The 18,273-nt window shown below is 46.1% G+C and overlaps 1 protein-coding gene and 1 pseudogene across 3 annotated transcripts in view; both read left to right on the forward strand.

Annotated features, from left to right (window-relative positions):
* The window catches only part of TTC13 (tetratricopeptide repeat domain 13), a 101,466-nt gene that overhangs the window by 82,174 nt on the left and 1,019 nt on the right, over positions 1 to 18,273 (forward strand). For 2 of the 3 annotated variants that reach the window (XR_002726294.2, XM_023191841.2), the window contains one exon: positions 4,422 to 4,804. The exons of the other annotated variant lie outside the window; for it this stretch is intronic. Coding sequence is in view for 1 of the 2 variants with exons in the window: in XM_023191841.2 (XP_023047609.1) it covers positions 4,422 to 4,485 (64 nt within the window). In the remaining variant the exon portion in view is untranslated. Of the gene's footprint in view, positions 1 to 4,421; positions 4,805 to 18,273 lie in introns of those variants that run through there. 3 annotated transcript variants of the gene reach the window in all.
* LOC111526237 lies at positions 2,839 to 2,948 on the forward strand (annotated as a pseudogene).

Below are 18,273 nucleotides of genomic sequence, written 5' to 3' on the forward strand. Positions count from 1 at the left end.
ACAGCGGAAAGTGTACAAATTATGTCATGATACAGCCTAAGAAGTCTGGGTAGGAACAGAAGAGCAGGGAGTAGCTCTGCCTGGGGAGACTGGGAAAGACCCCAGAGAGGATGCAACATTGGACCGGGTGACATGAACTTCCCAATTGTTGACAATGGCATATTAGAATATACCTCTTATTTTTATTAGCTACATAATCCAAGGCTAAGATGTTTGTTATTCATAAAGCTCACAGAAGATTACTGACTTGAGAGAATCCCATCAGGGATGCCTTTATGGCAATGAAATCAGGCCATTTCATCCCCAGGTTGAGTCTTGGAGTAGGCGTCTCAGGTGTGCATGCAGGTATCAGGAGAAAGGAGGGGGAAGTGCTTGTGCCATGTGTGAACACCAGAACGTCCTCAAGTCCCTGGCAGAGGGAGCTGCAGGATTCCAGAGTCAGGACTCCCTGATGCTCTAGAAAGAGCTAGAGTAATGCCCAGCTGTAGAGTATTCAGTCAGGACACGTGGGCTCCAAAACCAACCCTGCCGCCTACCACCAAGCAAAGCATTGAATCTCTCTGGCCTTACTTTACCTGGAAAAGGAAAGCGTGAAACTAAGTCATCGACAGTGTTTTCTCCAGCTTTACAGTTTTGGTATGTTGTATAGTGGGCCAATTACAAATTCTTAAGTTTTCTCTAACTTACTAGCCAATTTGAGAAGATTCAGAAAAACCAGAGCTCATTTAAAATAGTTTTTCCTTTTTCATGCTTTTGATATAACCAGAGGCTTTTATACTGATAAAGACTTATCAAAGGATCTCTGCATTTTGAATCCCATGTGGGAGATGTAGGGATAATTAGAGAAACCAGCCAAGAAACGCTGGCCAGTATAGGCACAGTGCCTCATCCCTGTAATCCCAGCACTTTGGGAGGCCGAGGTGGGAAGATTGTTTGAGCCCAGGAGTTCAAGAGCAGCCTGGGCAGCATAGCAAGACCCTGTCTCTACAAAAAATTAAAAAACTCTCCAGTCATGGTTGTGCATGCCTGTAGTCCCAGCTACTTGGGAGGCTGAGGTGGGAGGATCACTTGAGCTCAGGAGTTTGAGGCTGCCATGAGTTATGGTCAGCCACTGCACTCCAACCTGTGCGACAGAGCAAGATCATGTCTCAAAGCAAACAAACAAATACATAAAAATTGGCCAGTGGAATAATACAGCTTCTGGCTCTTGCTTTCCCCATACCAGACTGTCTTGGTCACAAGGGCTGAAATAATTTCATAATGTAAACTTTGCTGTTTTTTCCTGCCTCCTTAGAGTAAAAAAACAAAACTCAGAAGCACTCTCAGGAAAGCCTTTCAAATTCCTTTTTGTTCTCTGGCTCCCAGTGACAAATACTTATTCTGTCTTTAATGTCAAAAGTTGGAGGCAAAGCTTTGCACTATTTGATCCCTCCAGAAGCACAGCTGGGAGAGCAGCTGTCCCTGCAGAGCTGCTTCCTCTTGCTTGTTGGTAGAGCTATGATCTGCTTTGTCTAGGGTTTCTTTCTGCTGGATCTCTCACTCCTCTCTCTCTCCACTTTCTCCTGCTCCAACCCAAGTTAAACAGCTCTTATGTGTTTATTGGCCACTTGTATTTCTTTTCTTTTTTATTGTTTATTTATTTATTATTATTATTTTGAGATGGAATCTTGCTCTGTCAGCAGGCTGGAGTGCAGTGGCGCAATCTCGGCTCACTGCAACTTCTGCCTCCAGAGAGGCTGGGACTACAGGTGCCCGCCACCATGTCCATCTAATTTTTTGTATGTTTAGTAGAGACGGGGTTTCACCATGTTGGCCAGGATGGTCTCGATCTCTTGACCTGGTGATCCGCCTGCCTCGGCCTCCCAAAGTACTGGGATTACAAGCGTGACCACCGCGCCTGGCTTTCTTTTTTATTTTTTGGAATCAATGTCTGTAGCCAAGGCTTTAGTGCCATGGCATGGTCATTACTCACTGCAACCTTGAACTCCTGGGCTCAAATGATCCTCCTGCCTCAGCCTCCCAAGTAGCTGGGACTACAGGCATATGCCATCATACCTAGTTATTTTTAAAAAACTTTTTGTAGAGATGGGGTCTTGCTCTTTTGCCCAGGTTGATGTCCAACTCTGGCTATAAGCAATCCTCCTGCCTCGGCATCCTGAGTAGCTGGAATTACAGGCATGCACCACCACACACAGTGATAGGGTTTCAATGTGTGTCTCCTCCAAATCTCATGTTGAAATGTGATCTCCAGTAAGTTGGAGATGGGATCCAGTGGGAGGTGTTTGGGTCATGAGGATGGGTCCCTTATGCGTGGCTTGGTGCCCTTCCAGTGGTAATGAGTGACTTCTTGCTCTCTTTGTTCACATGAGAGCTGGCTGGTTGTTTAAAGGAGCCTCTCATCTCCTCCTCCTCCCTTCTTTCTTGCTCCCTCTCTCATCATGCGAAGTGCTTGCTCCCTCTTTGCTTTCTGCCAAGACTGGAAGCTTCCTGAGGCCTCACTGGAAGCAGATGCCAGCACTGTGTGTCTTGTACAGCCTGCAGAACCATGAGCCAGATAAGCCTCTTTTCTTTATAAATTACTCAGCCTCAGGTATTCCTTTATAGAAATGCAAAATGTATTAATATACCCAGCTAAGTTTTACAACAATTTTTTAGCGATGAAGTCTCTCTATGATGCCCGTTCTGGTCTTAGAACTGCTGGCCTCAAGCAGTCCTCCCACCTCAGCTTCCTGAGTAGCTGGGATTACAGGCGCAAGCCACCAGCTTGTATTTCTTTGTTGAACTGTCTTCATGATCTTCAGCTGTTGCTTTCAATGTATTAAGAAAGATTTGAAACACATTATTTTGTGGTTCATAAATGTGAAACACACTGAAGGTTTTTCATGCTCATGTGTGAGATATCCCTCCCTCAAACCTTATGACAATGCTGGCACATTACCTGTCAGACATGAGAAGGAAAAAGAGAAATATTTGAAACACACAAAGAATATAAATAATGATACACAAAAGCTACGTGAAGGAGGCAAACTTCACCAATGCAGTTGGAGCCCTCCGTGCATCTCCCTCGATTCCCTGCCATCCCCAAAAGGTAACTGTGGCCCTAAGTTTTGAGATCATATGGTCCATGCATCTTTTTATAATTTCACCATAGATGTTTGTTTCTCTACCATTTCCTTGTGCTTATGGATGTATCTGTAGCAATTTGTATTAGAAAACAACCTCTAGAATCACACGATAAAATAGCTTAACCACTATAGCTCACTACTTATGCTAAAGACCACAGGCTCTTCAGCTCCCCCATGTAATAGAAATTAACACGGGGCCAAGCAGATTTCCCAGACATGGCTTTATTTTGGGGCTTGTACTCGAGTAGAAGGGAGACAGTGAAGGTGCAAGGATTCTCCAGGTAGCTCACTGGGAAGAGCTGGTAGGACTTTTTTTAATCAGTCAAAGCATGGGACTTGGCATCAGGGGTAGGGTGTGCAGGCTGGGCTGGGCAAGGCACGTGAGGGGAAGGGCGTGCAAGTCAGTGCACCCTACCTAGCTGTGATGGCAGGAGCTACCTGGTAGTCTGGCCAGTAGCAACAAGGCTGTACATCAGTTTTTCAGCATTCCTTTCTGGGGTGGGACATTCGGGAACCTTGGTTCAATATTTGGATCTCCTAAGGCCGGTTTCTGGAATTCTTTAAGTAAAAGGCATAAACAGTATGACAGCACAGAAGAACACTATAAAATGGCTATTTTCCTTGTATGACTAAAGCCTCGGTGTTGGCAAGCATAGTGTCAGTGAGGTAGTGGTGTGGGTTTTGTGATCAGTGGGACAAGGGAAGAAGAAAAAACAGAAAGCATGTGAAGGAGGTGCCACAGCCCACTTTTATTCTATCCCACTTACTCTAGTTCTATTTTTTTTTTTAATTTTCACTGTGTTGTGCAGTCTGGGGGACGGTGGTTATAGCGGTTATTCACAGGCACAATCCCACTATTGATCAGCACAGGAGTTTGACCTGTTCTGCTTCCAACCTGGGCCAGTGCACCCCTCCTTAACCTGGGTGACTGGGTGACCCCTGCTCCCAGGAATTCATTGGTACTGAACTTAGTACAGACACCGAATCTGCATAGCACATTCCAGCCCAGAATGCCTGGACTCAAGCGATCCTCCCGCATCAGCCTTCTGAGTAACTGGGCCTACAGGTACACACAGCCTTCTGTTTTTTTCAATCATTTGAAAAAATGATTAGCTCATTTTTTTGTTTAGGAAAAACAAAAATAGCTCATTTTTTTGTTTAGGAAAAAGCATATTGGTGACGGGCAAAAAGATGATTCTCAGACCATCACATAGGAGGCAGGAGTCGTGATGTCTGTGTAACAGAGATGAGAAACAGCTGCTGCTATGAAAACCTTTCTCTGCACTCTTTTTTCAGTGTTACAAGTGTCTTTCCAATACAAGGAAAAGAAGGAGGAATGAGACGGTACACGGAGCACTGACTACATAAGCCTGTCTGTTTCCAGCTCATTCATTCATCCATCTATCCAACTAACAAATGTTTATGGAGAACCCACCATAAGTGCCTGGCGCCGAGCTAAATGCTGGGGAAGAAGAATGAAAAAGATACAGTCTCTGCCCACTCATAGCCAAATTAGGAAACAGACAAATAATAATAATGAGAACAATAATGATAGCTCCCGGTTGTTGAGCACTTACTATTTGCCAGGCACTTGCTAAGCATTTATTTATGTTATCTCGTTGAATCTTCGTGTGATATGCATGGAATGGGAAATAAAACAATACCTGTGGGCAAATGGAGGAACAGAAAACATAAGAAAATGACCTGAGATCGAATGGTGGGGCTGGGATTTGAACCTAGGCAGTCCGACTCCAGAGCCTGGGTCTTTACCAGCTTCACCTATTGCAGAAGAAATGAATAATTATGATCTTGTGAGATAAGAGCTGGGACACAGGGGCAGAGGGACCACGGGACACTGACATGCTGCAATCCTTCTTTGAAACTGCAATCTTAGCTCCCTGCAGCCTGGAACTTCTGGGCTCAAGCAATCCTCCCGCCTCAGCCTCCCGAGTAGGGAGGACTACAGGCATGCACCACCATGCCAGGCTAAATTTTAAATGCTTTTTGAATACAGATGGGGCTTGTCATGTTGTCCAGGATGGTTTTGAACTCCTAGGCTCGAGCTCTCCTCGTACCTCGGCCTCCCAGAGTGCTTGGATTATAGGTATAAGCCACCATGCCTGGCTTAGTATACTTTTGTTAGTTTTGTGTTAGAGCATTATAAATAAGCTAGTCATAAAACCTGGGGGAAAAGGCATCCACCAACTTGGTAACTTAGGGCCACAGAGAGATCACTGATGTCAAATAGGGTGGTTCTTTGCCAGGTGTCACTTGGCGGATCCCTGAGGGGCTGCAGAGCGACAGAGGAATTTCTCTTTTCAAAGTGATGTGAGGGGCGGGGTGTGGTGGCTCACGCCTCTAATCCCAGCACTTTGGGAGGCCAAGGTGAGTGGATCCCTTGAGGTCAGGAATTAGAGACCTGCCTGGGCAACACGGCAACACTCCGTCTTCTACCAAAAAGACAAAAATTAGCCAGGCGTGGTGGCAGGCACCTATAATCCCAGCTACTTGGGAGGCTGAGGCACAAGAATCGCTGGAACCCAGGAGGCAGAGGTTGCAGTGAGCCGAGATTGTGCCACTGAATTCTAGCCTGGGTGACAGAGCGAGATTTCGTCTCAAAAAAACAAAACAAAAAAAAAACAAAAAGTGACTTGAGGAAAGCAGCCAGAGTTGTATGGTCCAGCCAGACCTTAGGACTATTGCTTCGGTGTAGTGTCAAAGTGCCCAGCTGGTTAGAAATCATGAGAAGCAAAAGACGGCAAATTAACAAAAGAGCAAATCATGGAAGGTTTGAGTATGAGGACTTGTGAACAATAGGGAAGTAACTTCTGTCATCCATACTATGTGGTGTGGCTATGAACCCCTCAGAAAAAGAGTGAGGATAAACTTCCTGCAGAAACCCCCTTCCACTTTCTTCATGCTTCAGTCCTTTTCTGGACAGACCTCTTAGCAGGAAGTAAGGATTTAACATTTAGTTGCTGACATGAGTTTAGATGGCAACAGATCCCTAAGTCTACTTCCTCCTCACAAATGGGCTTGGATTACTGCAATTTACAGGAACTGTTCTCTGTTTCAAATTAGTCAGAAAAATTACCCTAGCCTCAGCCTCTCAAAAGGAAAATTACACTTGTACTCAGGTCCTGTGCCTACACGCATCAGCTATGATGGACAGCACTCACCCAGCCCTGTAAATGCAAGTTAAGTCTGTTGATACCTGGCAAATACTTGTGGATATACTTGCTTCTTTCCCTTTGGTAGCAATCAACATTAAACAGTGGACTCTCTTCCAAGCAGGAACTATATCCAGAAGGCTCCTCTGTGCCAAAATTCAAGACGTTTAAAATGCAGAGATGATTTTTCTGGAAGAAACCTTTGCAATAGGTATCAAAATCCTTAAAAATGTTTACTGTTTTATTATTAGGTAGAACTCTTTGGGTGGCAAGAAACCTATTCTCAAGCTAACTTAGGCAAAAGGAGTGCATTTCCTGCAATGGCACAGCCTGGTCTCAGGCAAGGACAGGAAGTGGATGTCTGTGGAGAAGCCAGGAACTTTGAGTCTCTCCCTCAAAATCACATTTCAAAAGAATAGGATTCTCTTTTTCTCTTTCAATCCCTGCTGCGTAGAGATTGTCTGGCCTGTGTCTGAGTCGCAGTTTTAGGTACCTAAGTAAAGTCCTCTTTACTTAGGTACCTAAAAGTAAAGGGAGACAGGGTTTCATGGTACAAAACCAGCCGTGGTCACACACTGAGGAGAGGGAGGTAGAGTTTCAGGAAAGGTGGGTTTTCCTAAGGGTCTTTCTTCTGGTGTCTGTAAAAGCCCCCAAATATAGGTTTGATTAAATAAATTATGTATCCTTTTATTTGGAATACTATATGACTATTTAATTAGAATATTTAACAAAGTTAGAAAAATGTTCATAATATTGTTGGTTGAAAGGGGAAAGTTATAGCGTAATATTTTTATTATATGAGGATAACTTTCTTATATAAAAAGAATTTTATTATTATTTTTTGTATATATACAGGTATGTGGAGAAAAGACCAGAGTGTATATAATATAACGTTTGCAAAATTATATTTTATTTGTGTCTTCTCCATTTTGCACTTTTTTTTTTTTTTGAGATGGAGTCTCGCTCTGTCGCCAGGCTGGAGTGCAGTGGCACCATCTGAGCTCATTGCAAACTCCGCCTCCAGGTTCAAGTGATTCTCCTGCCTCAGCTTCCTGATTACCTGGGAGTACAGGCGCCCACCACCACACCCGGCTAATTTTTGTATTTTTAGTAGAGACGGGGTTTCACCATGTTGGGCAGGATGGTCTCGATCTCTTGACCTTGTGATTCACCCACCTCGGCCTCCCAAAGTGCTGGGATTACAGGCGTGAGCCACCATGCCGGCCTATTTTCCACATTTTTAATGACATTTATTATTTTGATCATCAGAACAAAGTTAATTTTTAAATTAACTGACAAAATTATCTGAGATGGAAGAAAACTCATAATTTATGTTCTGAATTTGATATTTTATAATTTTTGTTTTTAATCTGAAGAGACAGGATCTTGCGGTCACTCAGGCTGGAGTGCAGTGGCGTGATCACCGCTCACTTCAGCCTCCAACTCCTGGCCTCAAGTGATCCTCTTGCCTCAGCCTCCCAAAGTGCTGGGATTATAAGTGTGGACCACCGCACCTGGCAAGTACTTTATAATTTCTGAAGACAACATATAAACAAATGCAATAAAGGTTACCTAAATAAGTGCCTCTTTTTAGAAATAGTTTGGAGAAAATAATTCAATACCTCTTATTTATAGTTTTGTAATGTTCTTTTTAAATGCTTCTTACAATATATTGAAAGTTAAGATCTTTCAAGGACAGATTTTTAAAAGTGTCCTGGTCTGAAGTCATTATGTTTTAGAAATCACGTTTTTAAAACATCTTAAAAAGTCGTGTCTTTAGTATTCGGTGCAAAATTTAAACATTGCCTGCAATTGCGGAGTAACAATAATCCTAACGATAGACATGATTGAAAAAGGTGGCCGGGTCCAAAAGAGAAACTTCTTTCGGGGAAAATGGCCATCCCATCGTTCTACATAAACTGCCAGTTTTTCTTTAGCGTAAACTGAGAGGCTTGAGGACAGGGAAGCATCCGAAGGGAATTTCTTAGTTAGTAATTTCCTAGCAGAGAGGTTGAGTTAGGTGCTTCTCCCTCGATATGGTTCGGATCTGTGACCCTGTCCGAATCTCATGTAGAGTTGTAACCCCAGTGTTGGAGGTGGGTGGGGTCTGGTGAGCGGTGATTGGCTCATGGGGACCGTTTCCCGGGGTTTAGCACCCCCCCCCCCCCCTTGTTACTGACATCCGGTTGTTTGAAGATGCGTGCCCTCTTCCCCCTTTTTGCTGCTTGCTCCGGGTCTGGCCATGTGCAGTGCCTGACCTGCCTCACCTTCCATTACTTTCCTGAGGCCTCCCCCAGCCATGCTTCCTGGGCAGCCTGCAGATCCGTGAGCCAATTCAGCCTCTTTTCTTTGTAAATTACCCAGGCTCAGGCGTTTATTTATAGCTGTTTGAGAATGGACTAATAAATACATCCCCTTACTTAGCCAGCCCTTGAAGTTTCAAAAACAAGGATCAAGCCGTGCCTGGGAGCATCCTTTAAGACGTTTGGACACAGGTTTTACTTGGAGTCTGGGAGATATGACTGAATCTGGAAGTCAAAGGAAAAAAAGCCAAGGGGAATCAGACAATTATGTTATCAAATCTCAGGAGAGACGACTCGCGTGTCAACACCAGGGCAGAGCTTCTGGAAGCTTCTAGAAGCCTTTCCCACCAGCTACCATCAGTTTCACTCAAACTGTTACCCATTCCCATGTCTACTGGTAGTGGAACCTGCTCCGGCATTGCCTTCCGCTCATTTCTACCTTAGCCGCTGATCTGACCCTTCCCTCTCTTCTGTCCATGGACCCAGCCTTCCCCTGACTTCTGCTCTCTTCTGGCTGCTTTCTTGTTGACTGTCTTTTTTTTTTTTTCTTGCTTCCCTGCTCTGGATTGCTTGATCTCAGGCTTGATTCAGAAAGAAGTCATACGTAGTAAGACAAAGTGATAACGATTTTGAAAAGCAACATCAAAGTTGCTGTAGGAAAGCCAAAAGGCCCCAATTATTTCCACCTGAGGTGGATAGCTGTGCGGTGGCTATACAGAGGAGGTGTGGAGAATGTGGGACCGCAGAGGCGAAGTAGAAATGTGCCAGGTAGCAAAGGACCTTCCCAGCAGAGGCAAAGTTGGTAGAAAATGTTCAGAGAGGTGAAAGTGCCTAGTGTGCTTGGGATGGCTTGCAGATGCAGCTGGAAAGGGAGTGTGGGGCAGAGGGGCGGGTCTTGCCTTCATCCTCAGGCATTTGGACTTCATTCTCTGTATATAGATTGTAAAGCATAGGAATGACTTGACTAGAATTAGGATGATCATTTGCCTTCAACACCAAGGATGGCTTAAAAGAAAGCAGGTTTTGCTCCTGCCCCTGATGTGGTTCCTCTCTGCAGCTTTAGCCTTCTCATGCCTCAGTACCATCCTTAACTGGGACCGCATTCCATGGTTCTGTTCTAGATCTCTCTCTCTCTCTCTCTTTTTGAGACAGTCTCGCTCTTGTTGCCCATGCTGGAGTGCAATGGCATGATCTCGGCTGACTGCAAACTGCCTCCTGGGTTCCAGTAATTCTCCTGCCTCAGCCTCCCAAGTAGCTGGGATTACAGGCTCCTGTGATCACGCCTGGCTAATTTTTTGTATTTTTAGCAGAGACGGAGTTTCACCATGTTGGCCTGGCTGGTCTCAAACTCCTGACCTCAGGTGATCCACCTGCCTCGGCGTCCCAAAGTGCTGGGATTATAGGCATGGGCCATCAAGCCTGGCCAGGTCTGTCTTGTTTCAATTCTTTCACTGACTGTATCTGTTCTCATGGTTTCAACCATCATCCCTGCACCATTTCTAGTGCTGTCCTCCCTGCCAACTCTAGCCTTACATTTCTAGTTGGCTTTGAATCCTCTGTACCTACATGGATCACCAGCCCCTCAAACTTAAACTGTGTGCAGCTAGACTCTTCAAATCCTTCCCCCCAAAATCAGTTCTTCCTCCTGACTCATTTCTGCTCTTTGTTTCACCATTCTTCAAGTTATCCAAGCTTAAAACTTGACAGCAGTGACCTCTTCCTTTTCTTTGACTCTCATTGTTAACCCATGTCCAAGCTCTGTCAAGTATTTCTTTGTGATATCTGACACCTGTATGTTCCCAGACCTACAACCACCATCCTACTTGAGACCTGTTCCTTCTTGTTATAGAAGCAACAGCCTCTTACCTGGTCTCCTGTCCCTGGTAGCTCTCCTGGGTCATCCTATTTTGGTATAGTTTCTAAAAAACTGTTCTGATTATATAGGGCCATGTATAAGGTACTATTGAGCATAATCAAAATTACCCTTAAAAATCTCTTAAGGAAGGCTGGACATGGTGGCTCATGCCTGTAATCCCAGCACTTTGGGAGGCCGAGGTGGGCTGATCACTTGAGGTCAGGAGTTCAAGACCAGCCTGGGAAACATGGTGAAACTCCGTCTTTAGTAAAAATACAACAACAACAAAAAGAAATCAGCTGCGCATGGTGGCACATGCCTGTAATCCCAGCTACTTGAGAGGCTAAAGCAGGAGAGTCTTTGAACCCGGAAGGTGGAGGCTGCAGTGAGCTGAGATTGCGCCATTGCACTCCAGCCTGGGGGACAGAGTGACTCTGTCTCCAAAAAAAAAAAAAAAGGAAAAGAAAAATCTCTTAAGAAGATGCTATATTAACATCTAACAAACTATGTCTCCTGAAATCCCACAACAACAAAATGCATTTCTTAGCTGAGCACAGTGGCATGTACCTGCAGTCCAAGCTGCTCAGGGGGCTGAGGTAGGAGGACAGCTTGAGGCCAGGAGTTCCAGGCTGTAGTGCGCTATGTTTGGACGTGTGAATAGCCACTGTGCTCCAGCATGGACAACATAGCACGATCTCATCTCTAAGAAAAAACAAAAAAGACACATTTATTGTCTCCAGCAGGGGAATAGATTGTGCTTTCTTCTGTTAAATGCCAGATAATGTAATTGACTTGCATTTAGAAGACATTTTTGGAAAAAAAGATGTATTTTTAACACTCCCTCCATGCAAGGCAAACAAGAACTGAAATGACGAAGAGACTAACAGCAGATTTGTATGTCCTTACCCATACTCACCTCAGGCGTGAGCTTATGCAAAGTTCTTCTGTCCCTCTCCTTTAAAAAACAATTATCAGGCCGGGCGCTGTGGCTTGCACCTGTAATCCCAGCAATTTGGGAGGCTGAGGTGGGTGAATCACCTGAGGTCAGGAGTTCGAGACCAGCCTGGCCAACATGGTGAAACCCTGTCTCTACTAAAAATACAAAAACTAGCCAGGTGTGCTGTCAGGCACCTGTAATCCCAGCTACTCAGGAGGCTGAAGCAGGAGAATCGCCTGAACCAGGGAGGTAGAGGTTGCAGTGAGCCGAGATTGGCCACCAGACTCCAGCCTACGTAACACAGCAAGATTCCGTCTCAAAACAACAAAACAAAACACAACAATCATTATTATTATTATGTTTGCTTTTGCTGAATGTATGTAATCCAATGGGTGGAATTAAGTGCAGATATGACATTTCTCTGGTGGTTCAGCTGTTTGGGCTGGGGTGTCCACATGTCCATACTGAGGCCCTCTCCAGTGCCAGTCAAGGCTGGATGGGAAGAAAAGGAACCTGGGGCCTGTCCCCCTGAATCCTCAATTCAGTTGAAAGTCCAAGGATTCAGAGGCTTCTCAGTTCAATCCAGGACACCCAGGTCTCTGTGAAGGTGTATTTTTCAAGTCAAGTTGGTAACTTCTAGATATTTAGACACATGGTATAGGACCTCTGTTTGTATTCTTGCTTTGGTCCTACACTGAATACGTAGAATGTTTTCTTGAATTGGAGGGAGAAGCCGCAGTGGGGGCTTTACCACATGCCTGCACAGTGCAAACAATTTCAAATTGTTGGGAAGGCCCGCAGCCATTCTCACTGTCTCTCCCCAAGTCTCCTAGGCTCCTGCTGTCTCCTTCTCCCAGGCAGTCTCATACTATACTACAAGTAAATCCCAAATACTTCTTACTTTCTGAGGTAGAGAATTCTGATGCCTGCATGGCACCTGTTTTCTAGAACCTGCTACTTAAAGTGTGGACCACAGGCCACAATAGCTGCAGAATCAGGAAGCCTGGTGGAAATGCAGCCTCTCAAATGCCTGTGAGGCAGCATTTCCTATTCCTTGGAGCTCTAAGGAACATAGTGGGGAAATGCTGGCAGAGAAGCAGTGGATGCTATAGGAAAATGTGGGACAGGGCAGGTGAAGAGAGGAGCAAAGGCGGGGCCTCCAACCTTGAAGAAGAATAAGAAAATGGAAAAGAAATGTGAGAAAAGCAAAAACAAATCCAGGACAACAACAAAAGCCTGAATGAAGAGAGTTTTCTCCAGGGGACCAGAACCACCACAGCCTCCTGTCTCATTCAGCAGAGGGGCTGACGAGGGTGAGAACAAGAGAAAGCCCCTACTTGACAATCAAGAGGCAGAGTGAAACATGGGAGTGTGTTGAGGGGAGAGCCTTGGCTTGTAGGGATGGAGGGTGGGAGGAGAGGACCAGAGTCTGGAGGTGGTGAGAAAATGGAATGGAGGGGAATCTGTCCACTTCAGAGAGACAGAGGAAACAGGTAGGAAATGCCCCGTGTGCATTTGGATGACAAATGGACAATATTGGTTTCTTTCCAGGCAAGCTGCCCCAGAAAGGCAGAAGGAGAAAACACAGCCAGGCAGCTCTGGGCAGAGAGAGAGGGGTAGTCTAGTGGTGGAGGGGTAGCTTTGGTCTCTTCCAAGGCATAAGGACCTGACCCTCCTAAAATAGCCCAATGCCACCCCACACCCCTCTGCCTCAGGCTGCAGTGTCCACTGCTGGCTTCTGTCCTGCTGGGCCACATCTCTGATCCTTCAGAGGTGCCCCTAGCTAAGCCACAGGAAGCCCCCAGAGCACCTTCCTTCCTTTTCAGCCTTCCTGGGCTAAGTAAGGACACACTTATATTTGGAGGAAGATAGGACAAACCCCAGGGCAAGAGGTAGGTGCCATGTGAGGGCCTCTCTGGTGCCATCTGTCTTGCCCAAGGTGCTGAGACCATAAGAGTCCTGGGGAAGTAGCAACTCTCAGGGCAAGCCTGGTCACTTCCAACCCAGCATTCTTGGAACTCAGCCCCTTTTACTGTTGTCTGATGGGTTTTTCTTGCCGGAAGCACAGATAGAGCCAATTTACCAAGACAGCAGAATTGTGACAGAGAAATAGTTGAACAAATGGAGCTGGCTAAGCAGAAGACTGGAGTTTATTACTCACATCAGTCTCCTCCAAAATTCAGAGACTGAGATTTTTAAAGAATGATTTGGTGGGAAGGGGGTGAGGGAATGGGTGCTGCTAACTGATTAGGGATAAAGTCACACGGTGTGGTCTTCATGCCCCTCTACGTGGGGGCGAGAGGACCCAGTGGGGTCAGTTAGTTGTCAGAAATGCAAGTTAGAAAAACACCTTAAAAAAAAAAATCTTAGGTTCTACAATAGTGGTGTTATCTACAGGAGTAATTGGGGTTATTACAAATTTTTTGACTTCCGGAACAGTGCTGGTTCCATTTAACTATGCCTACATCCCTCTCATGACCCTAACCTTGTGGACTTGCATTAGTTTTACAAAGGCAATTTAGTTTTGGGAAGGGTTATTATCATCCTTGCTTTAAGGTCAAACCATAAACTAAATTCCTTTCAAAGTTAGCTTGGTCTATACCCAGGAATAAACAAGAAAAGCTTGAAGGTTAGAAGCAAGGTAGAGTTAGGTATGTTAGATTTCTCTTACTGTCATCATTTTGCAAAGGCGGATTCATTGCCTCCAGGCACTCAGCTCTGCTCTCCACTGCCTCCCTGTTGCTTGGGCTGGCGGGCTCTCACCCTCCCACTCTCAGCCTCCCTTCCAACTATTTCCCTGGACTGCTCGCTCCTTCTCCTCACACAGCTGGCTTCAAATCTAAATTAAAAAACTTAACCTAAATAAAAAAATCCTGCAGTGGTTTTTTTTGGAATTACTATCACATTTGACACATGTAGAAACTGAGGCACAGGAGGTAGTCTGTTGGGGTCACACTCCAGAACACTGGTGCTGGGGTTGGAATGCAGGTGGCCAGGCTCCAGAGCCCCCTCTGTGCCTCTTTGAGGAGACAATTTCCTCCTCAGCCTGAGACCTCCTCCACCACGCACAGGCACAAACCTTCATGGCCAGGGAATCATTTGCCCAGGGAAGGGAGTGTCCAGGGGTGCCCAGCAGAATACAGAGGTCAGCTGTCCTTTTCAGCACATTTCTAAACTTGGCCACAGCAGCGAAGTGGCCACCCAGCATACTTTGGACTTACATGTGCTTGGCTCTGTGTCTGTAGGAGAAAGAGAGGTGGTTTTGCTTTTGTTTCGTTTTGTTTTTTAATGTTTTTTTTTTTTTTTGAGATGGAGTCTCACTCTGTCGCCCAGGCTGGAGTGTAATGGCGCGATCTCGGCTCACTGCAAGGTCCGCCTCCCGGGTTCTCACCATTCTCCTGCCTCAGCCTCCTGAGTAGCTGGGACTACAGGCACCTGCCACCATTTCCGGCTAATTTTTTGTATTTTTAGTAGAAATGGGGTTTCACCATGTTAGCCAGGATGGTCTCGATCTCCTGACCTCGTGATCCACTCGCCTCGGCCTCCCAAAGTGCTGGGATTACAGGCTTAAGCCACCGTGCCCGGCCCGCTTTTGGTTTTTAAGTTTCACAAGCTTAGCTGTGACCATCGTGAGGCAAACACAGGAGAGGCAGAAGACAGTGTGGTGAGATAAAGCCAGTTCTTCACCCCAAAAGGAGTGGAGCCAGGGAAGCAGACGAGGAAGCAATAGAGGCAGCTTCTGATGTAATGTGGACCCTCCAGGTCTCCGCCACTCCACCTTCCCCGCCCACACTTCCTCTCCTTTGAGCGCCCTGTCCAGGCAGTCGGAGTGATCCCTGGCCCCGTGCTTTGTTTCTTCTCAGGACTGAGAGACTCTGTCGCCTCTTTCTCACCATGCTTCTCCTACCTGTGTGCCAGGTGAACCTCCTTATCCTTCACCCTCTGTTCTTTTTCTCCTACAAGAAAGTTACGGATTTTCTCTGCAGAGCCCACTGTGGCTTCTGCTTATTTCCATTGTAGCCTTTATCTGCCTTGTTATCATGCTACCCAGGGCAGAGAGAACGTCTTTCCATCCTAGGGTGTGGTCCCTGGCTAGGGTTCCATCCTCAGACCCGTGGTCGCAGACCTAGGTGAAGACAGGGATTTTTGTTCTCCTCCCAAACGTTGCATTTCCCAAGACCACCCTGGCCTGCCACGTCCCCATCCTGTGCCTATAAAAACCCCGAGACCCTAGCAGGTAAACACACAGGCGGCTGGACGTCAAGGGCATATTCACAGGCACCGGCAGGCCGGCAGGCCATTGACCAGCAGAACAACTCGGAGTTTAGCTGGGGTGGTCAGAGAAGAATTGGCCGCTCAGTAGCCTGACTCCAGGGGAAAACCTTCCCACTCCATCCCCTTCTGGCTTCCCCCATCTGCCAAGAGCTATTTCCACTCAATAAAACCCTGAACTCATTCCCCAAGTGCAGGTGTGATCTGATTCTTCCAGTACATGAAAGCAAGAATCCCAGGATATAGAAAGCCCTCTGTCCTTGTGATAAGGCAGGGGTCCAACTGAGCTGACTCACACAAGCCGCCTACGGACGGCTAAACTAAAAGAGCATCCTGTAACACACGCCCACTGGGGCTTCAGCTGTAAACACTCACCCCTCGATACTGCCATGGGGTCAGAGCCCCACAGCCTGCCCATCTGTATGCTTTGAGGTTTGAGCAGCGGGGCACTGAAGAAGCAAGCCATATCCCATTGCATGGCCTGTGAGGGACAAGGGAACCTTTCCCGTTTCAGAGGCACCTGCTAATGCTGCTTCTTTTTTTCTCTTTCTTTTTCTTTTTCTTTTTCTTTTTTTTTTTTTTCTGAATCTCACTGTGTCACCCAGGCTGGAGTGTAGTGGTGCGATCTTGGCTCATTGCCACCTCCGCCTCCCGGGTTCAAGTCATTCTCCTGCCTCAGCCTCCCGAGTAGCTGGGATTACAGGCATGCACCACCATGCCCAGCTAATTTTTGTATTTTTAGTAGAGACAGGGTTTCAACATGTTGGCCAGGCTGGTCTCAAACTCCTGACCTCAAGTAATCCACACACCTCAGCCTCCCAAGGTGCTGGGATTACAGGTGTGAGCCACCACACTGGCCCCTACTAAAGCTTCTTAACTCTGCTGTATATATACTGCTTAGAATGGGCATATTCTTTGGAGCTGGAGTTTGGAGAATGTCTCAAAGCTTCCTAAGCATTGAAGACAGGTACCATTCCTTCCTTAGGCTGTGCCGCACACCAGCCTCTTCTCCTTGATGAACAGGAAAGAAGAGACACAACACTAAAGGAAAAGGGAGTTCTGGCACAGTCCTGGTGTTTGTCTATCCTTCCGAGATTGGCTCTGGGAGTGCGTGGATGCATTTTGGCTCCATGGTGAATGGCTGTTGGAGGGAAAGGATAGTGTGTTTAGATTCCTGCTCTGTCACTTGTGAGTGGTGAGGCCTTGGGCAAGCACCTGACCTTGTAGAGATTCTGCTTTTTTACTTGTAAAATACTTTCTTCATAGGGATACTATGAGAACAAATGACAGGCACCGCAAGGATTCAATGGATGCTTGTTTCCTTCATAGCACTTAGCACAGCCTAGTGCTTTTGTCTGTGTGCTTGCTTTTCATTCTCTTCCTCATCTATTAGATGACAAGCTTGATTAGAGCTGGGTCTTATGCTCATTGTTCCTGGGAGCCTAGCACAGTGTCTGGCACAGAATGAATGAATGAATGAATGAATGAATGAGTGTGCACTGAATAACACTGTGATAGCACACTAGTTTGAGATTCCAGCCTCTGAGTTTTATTCTCATCACTGACACTGAGATATTCCCTGAGCTTGAGTAGATCACTTTTTCTCTGTCTCTAGACTAGTTTCCCCAACCATTAGGTGAAGTAAATTTAACCTCTTTCTTCTTAATAGGAATATTATTAGGACCTACGTGCTAACGTGTCCAAAGTACTTAGTGCTTCTCAGATGAAGGTTTCTATTAAGTAGGTACGATTAATCTCAGGGAGTTCCTTGATTTTCCCCAAATACAGGATACATGGCAAGGGTGGTTTTTGCTTTTTCTGAGGAGATTGGGAGATTTTGCAATAGTGGATCCCATATAGCGATTGTTTATTGATATAGGAACATAACTAATGTTTCTGAAATGTAGCTTCCTTGATTTGATCTCTATTTTATGACGTTTTCAAAAGAGCTTAATCAGAGCCCTCCATATTTCTGTTTGTCATCAACAGGAGTGCCCTGTTGCTAGGAAGTTCACATGGGCATTGCGAAAGGTGACAGCCACTGTAGGTGCCAGACCCAAAGGGAGAAGGGGATGGGGACAACATGCGGCAAGGAGGTTCTCTGGGGACTGCTTGTCTATGTGGGCACACTGCTATCTGTGTCATCAGGTGACCTCCTTGCAGCAACTGCTCAGGGGTTGCCAGGGCTGCGTGACTGTTGTCCTTATGTGGCAGTCAGTACCCACAGTCTGCTTCCTGCTGTGGCCATGGCAGCAACAGTGGCCATAGCATAGAGGAGAGGGGATGTGGTAAAGTTCGGTGAGATGGCATTTAATCCATTCTTCAGAAATTGGTAGAACTTGGACAGGCGGGCCTGAGGAAGAGCAGCTTTCTAACCAAATGGTCTGATGCAAACCAAAGCACAAAGCTCACAATGAGGATGGTTTGGTGATGTGCTGTCACTGGTGACAGCTGGTGAAGGCCAGAAAGAGCTGCTATCTAAAGTAATAACAAAAATAGAGACACCCAACCGGAGGGTCTGTGAAAGAGGAGGAGGTCAGCAGAGGGGCACAGGGTGATTGTAGAGGAGGAGGCCTGCAGAGGGATGCAGGGTGATTGAGGAGGGGGAGGC

This window comes from Piliocolobus tephrosceles, chromosome 1 (genome assembly GCF_002776525.5).
Source record: "Piliocolobus tephrosceles isolate RC106 chromosome 1, ASM277652v3, whole genome shotgun sequence".
Classification (NCBI taxonomy): domain Eukaryota; kingdom Metazoa; phylum Chordata; class Mammalia; order Primates; family Cercopithecidae; genus Piliocolobus; species Piliocolobus tephrosceles.